This window comes from Limulus polyphemus, unplaced genomic scaffold (genome assembly GCF_000517525.1).
Source record: "Limulus polyphemus unplaced genomic scaffold, Limulus_polyphemus-2.1.2 Scaffold2156, whole genome shotgun sequence".
Classification (NCBI taxonomy): Eukaryota; Metazoa; Arthropoda; class Merostomata; order Xiphosura; family Limulidae; genus Limulus; species Limulus polyphemus.
The window spans coordinates 178,695-182,089 of record NW_013667766.1 but is presented as its reverse complement, the minus strand read 5'-3'; the positions used below and the strand labels follow the sequence as shown (position 1 = coordinate 182,089).

The 3,395-nt window shown below is 30.3% G+C and overlaps 1 protein-coding gene across 3 annotated transcripts in view; it reads left to right on the top strand.

Moving 5' to 3' along the window:
• LOC106466116 (nuclease-sensitive element-binding protein 1-like) overlaps window positions 1-3,395 on the top strand; it is a 63,870-nt gene that overhangs the window by 13,122 nt on the left and 47,353 nt on the right. For all 3 annotated transcript variants that reach the window (XM_013926355.2, XM_022394073.1, XM_022394072.1), the window contains one exon: window positions 419-452. In XM_013926355.2, coding sequence (XP_013781809.1) covers window positions 419-452 — 34 coding nt within the window. The remainder of the gene's footprint in view (window positions 1-418; window positions 453-3,395) is intronic.

Sequence of the window (3,395 nt, the reverse complement as noted above, 5' to 3'; positions counted from 1 at the left end):
ATATATATTGTTTTGGGAGTGAGAACAACTGCACACTCAAATATTTAATGAAAAACACTTACTCTTTAAAGTGAATGTTACATGTTTTGGAGACTAACTTCATGGTTTCTAAGTGAATGAAATAAGCTTATATATACAAGTGTTTTAGGAAATCAGAGTCTCTCTCTACATTTCAAATTTCTGAATGTTTGAAGTTTGCTCAAGTTTTAAGTCTGCATATATGTAGAAGCATAGTTATACTTGTGCAGTATTTTTATGTTCTCATGTAATGACCCAATCGTTTTATATCAGCTTACATGTATGGTTAAAGATGGATGCTGTTATTAAAGATGTACATAAGATATTAGGTGTAAAATGTTTTGATGTGTAGTAATCTTATCTTCAGTCTTGAGATTGATAATAATTTTTTTCCTTTAAGACTTGACACCAAAGAAGACATCTTTATTCATCAGGTTGGTGAAGAATGATTACTAGATGAAACATTTTTACATTTCTTGCACACATAATAGATCTATAAGCATTCCATGATAACTCCTTTATTAGTTCAGTTTGTCTGTGTGATATTGATATCAGCAGTTTGTATAAGTACCAGATGGACAATAATTAGGCTTCATGTACTAAGTGTTGGAATCATTTGTTGTTTTATGAATGCAGAAAAATGTATCACTTGTTTCTATCTGTACCATATTTAGAGTTGCCAACTGTCTTACTTTTGGTAGGACAGTCCTACTTAGAGATAAAATGTGTTTATGTTGTACTGTCAACTGTTATTGAAGTGTTTATTTACTTCGGTTAGGGGGTGGTGGATAAAAATGGCTTAAATCATGTGACGTTCTTTATGGACTGCCCCTTACAAAAAAAGTCCTACTTCAAAAGTTTCAAGAGTTGGCAACCCTAACCATATTACAGGGTGATATCATTCAATTCTACACTTGGATTGTACACAATCTGTTGATATAATAGATTTTTTATAGATATGTGTTCTCAGATTAATTGATTTCCTCTAAGAGTATTAGGTAGGTCAGCTTTAGTTTCTACAGGTATCAGTAAAGTGGAAGACTGCATACTAACTGATAATGCTGGTTATAAATAACATACATATTATTTAGACTAAATACTTTCTATTGATAAATAATTGTTCGCACAGGTACCAGTAAACATTTAAACAACAAACTAGTGATAACATTGGTTTCTACAGGTTAAAGTAAACATTTATACTGCATACTGTGTAAATTATTATCTCAAATAGATATAAACAAATAACATTTAAAATAACAGTATTTAGGTTTTTCATTGCTATTTCTCTAAACTACAAATAAGTAAACGTTAACTCAAAAGAAAAGGTGATTTACTAAATAGCTCATACTAACATCACTGAACTTGTTCACATGACACATTTTGAGGGGCTTTGGTTCGATTCCTATTACCACTAAACTTTTTCACCTTGTCTTGGCTATTGAGAAGCTGTACTATGGCTATCTTCCACTGTCACTCATTTTGAGCTGCTGACTAGAGAAAAGGCAACTGGCTGGCAGCACCCATGGCTAACTTTCTGGCTACTTGCATGCTAGATAAAGCATAAATTTATATTCATTTTTGTTATGTGAGCAAATGCAGATTTAAAGGAGGGATTTGGAGAGTCTGGATCCTCCCCATCCTTTTTTTACCCCATAAATTAATAACTATTCTTTGATGTCATATAAGCAGGCTAGGGAATTTCGACCCTCCTATGTTTTTTTCTGTAATTAATAATTATTCTTTAACAATTTTCTTAAATTTTTTATATACTGATAAATATTAATTTCAATAATTTCAGTTGTAATTTCATCTTTTCTGCAGCTTTTCCATTTTTTTAGAAAGTTTATAATTTTCTAATTTCATATTTATCAGTCTGTATTAGATACACTGAATTTACAGGTAGTTTAGTTTTATACCATGTTTCTTGGTAGATTGACTGTTACAACAATCTCTGTTTGTAAGTTCATTTGCAAAATTATATAAAATTCATTAAATTAATTTACATGTAATTTGGGTTCTTCATTAAACTATGTACTTATTATTTACTGTAATGCTTTCAAATTATTCAGCATATTGTGCTTCCCTGTTATCTCATTTATTATGTCACACTCTTTCTTAACCCTTTTGTCTTATCGTGAGGGCAAAATCACATTTGTGAATTGAAAAAATTATAGAAAACTTATCTTTTTATTGGATTTCAGATTTTATTTTTGTAAATAGTGGCATAACATTTATTTATATGTACAAAATTATATTATTAAATGAAGGAATTTAATGAAAAGAGTCCTAAAATACCTTTGAGACTGTAAATAAGTACCCTCTAAGAAGTAAATCTTTTTCAAAATTAAAAACAATTTTTCCTTCCACTTCAGCACTGGTCCTGCCATCTATGATTGGTATCTAAACCTTTTTCTAGTCTGTTTTCTTTATAAAATAGCATCTGGACGTCTTAAACCTCAGTTATAAAACTTTTAGCCAATCCTAGTCGAAGGTGTCAATTTCAGTACCATGTTATTCCAATCGCTGTATTTCGCCTTCGACAAATCATAGGATGACAAGCAAAGCAGGTGATGAAATGTTGTTCTCTGGATTTTACAATATGAATATTGGTGGTGCTTATTTATAGTAACTGCCGTTTTATGTAGAGGTTGTATTTAGTATTGGCCAATAGTAGTTTTCTATAAGCCTTAGAAAACTTGCTTCTTGAAAAACTGCATGGGATGTATGTATGTATTATATATAGTAGCTTAAGTCATGCTGCATGGTATATCTGTTTATATTAATCATTATATTGAAAAATTAACTCAAAATAGATATATTTTTTAGAAAAGAAGTTGTTCCACAATTGTTAGGGTTAAGAGCTATCGAGTGGCAAGTGCAAGGTCTTTACATGAATTAGGCTTAGCAATTTGAACTGAAAAAGTTTGTGATTTTTTTATATTCTTTTGCATAATACTACTAGTACCAGTACCACATAAAGAGTTTTATATTTTTCCTTCCTACAATCTTTACTTTGTAGTAAGACCCACACTTCTGTTGTTGCTGCTTTAGAATTAAGAATCTAACAGATATATATATATTTTATTCTTATATTTTGCAAATGGTTTAAAACTTGGTGTACAAGTGACAACAATAAAACCCATACGTTGGTTGTGAAACAGACTAAATACATTCATCTCAATAATACAGGGAAGCTATGACATTGTCATAGTAAGAGTCTCAATACACTGAAGAGCTTAAGTTTCGAATTCCAACATAAATCTCGCCTATAATAAAAGGAATGTGACCAAGACTAATCTTTTAAGTGCTGTAAAGTAATTTTATTTGTAATTTATGGTGTCTGTATTATTTGGTAATCTCTTACTAACAGGATGTAT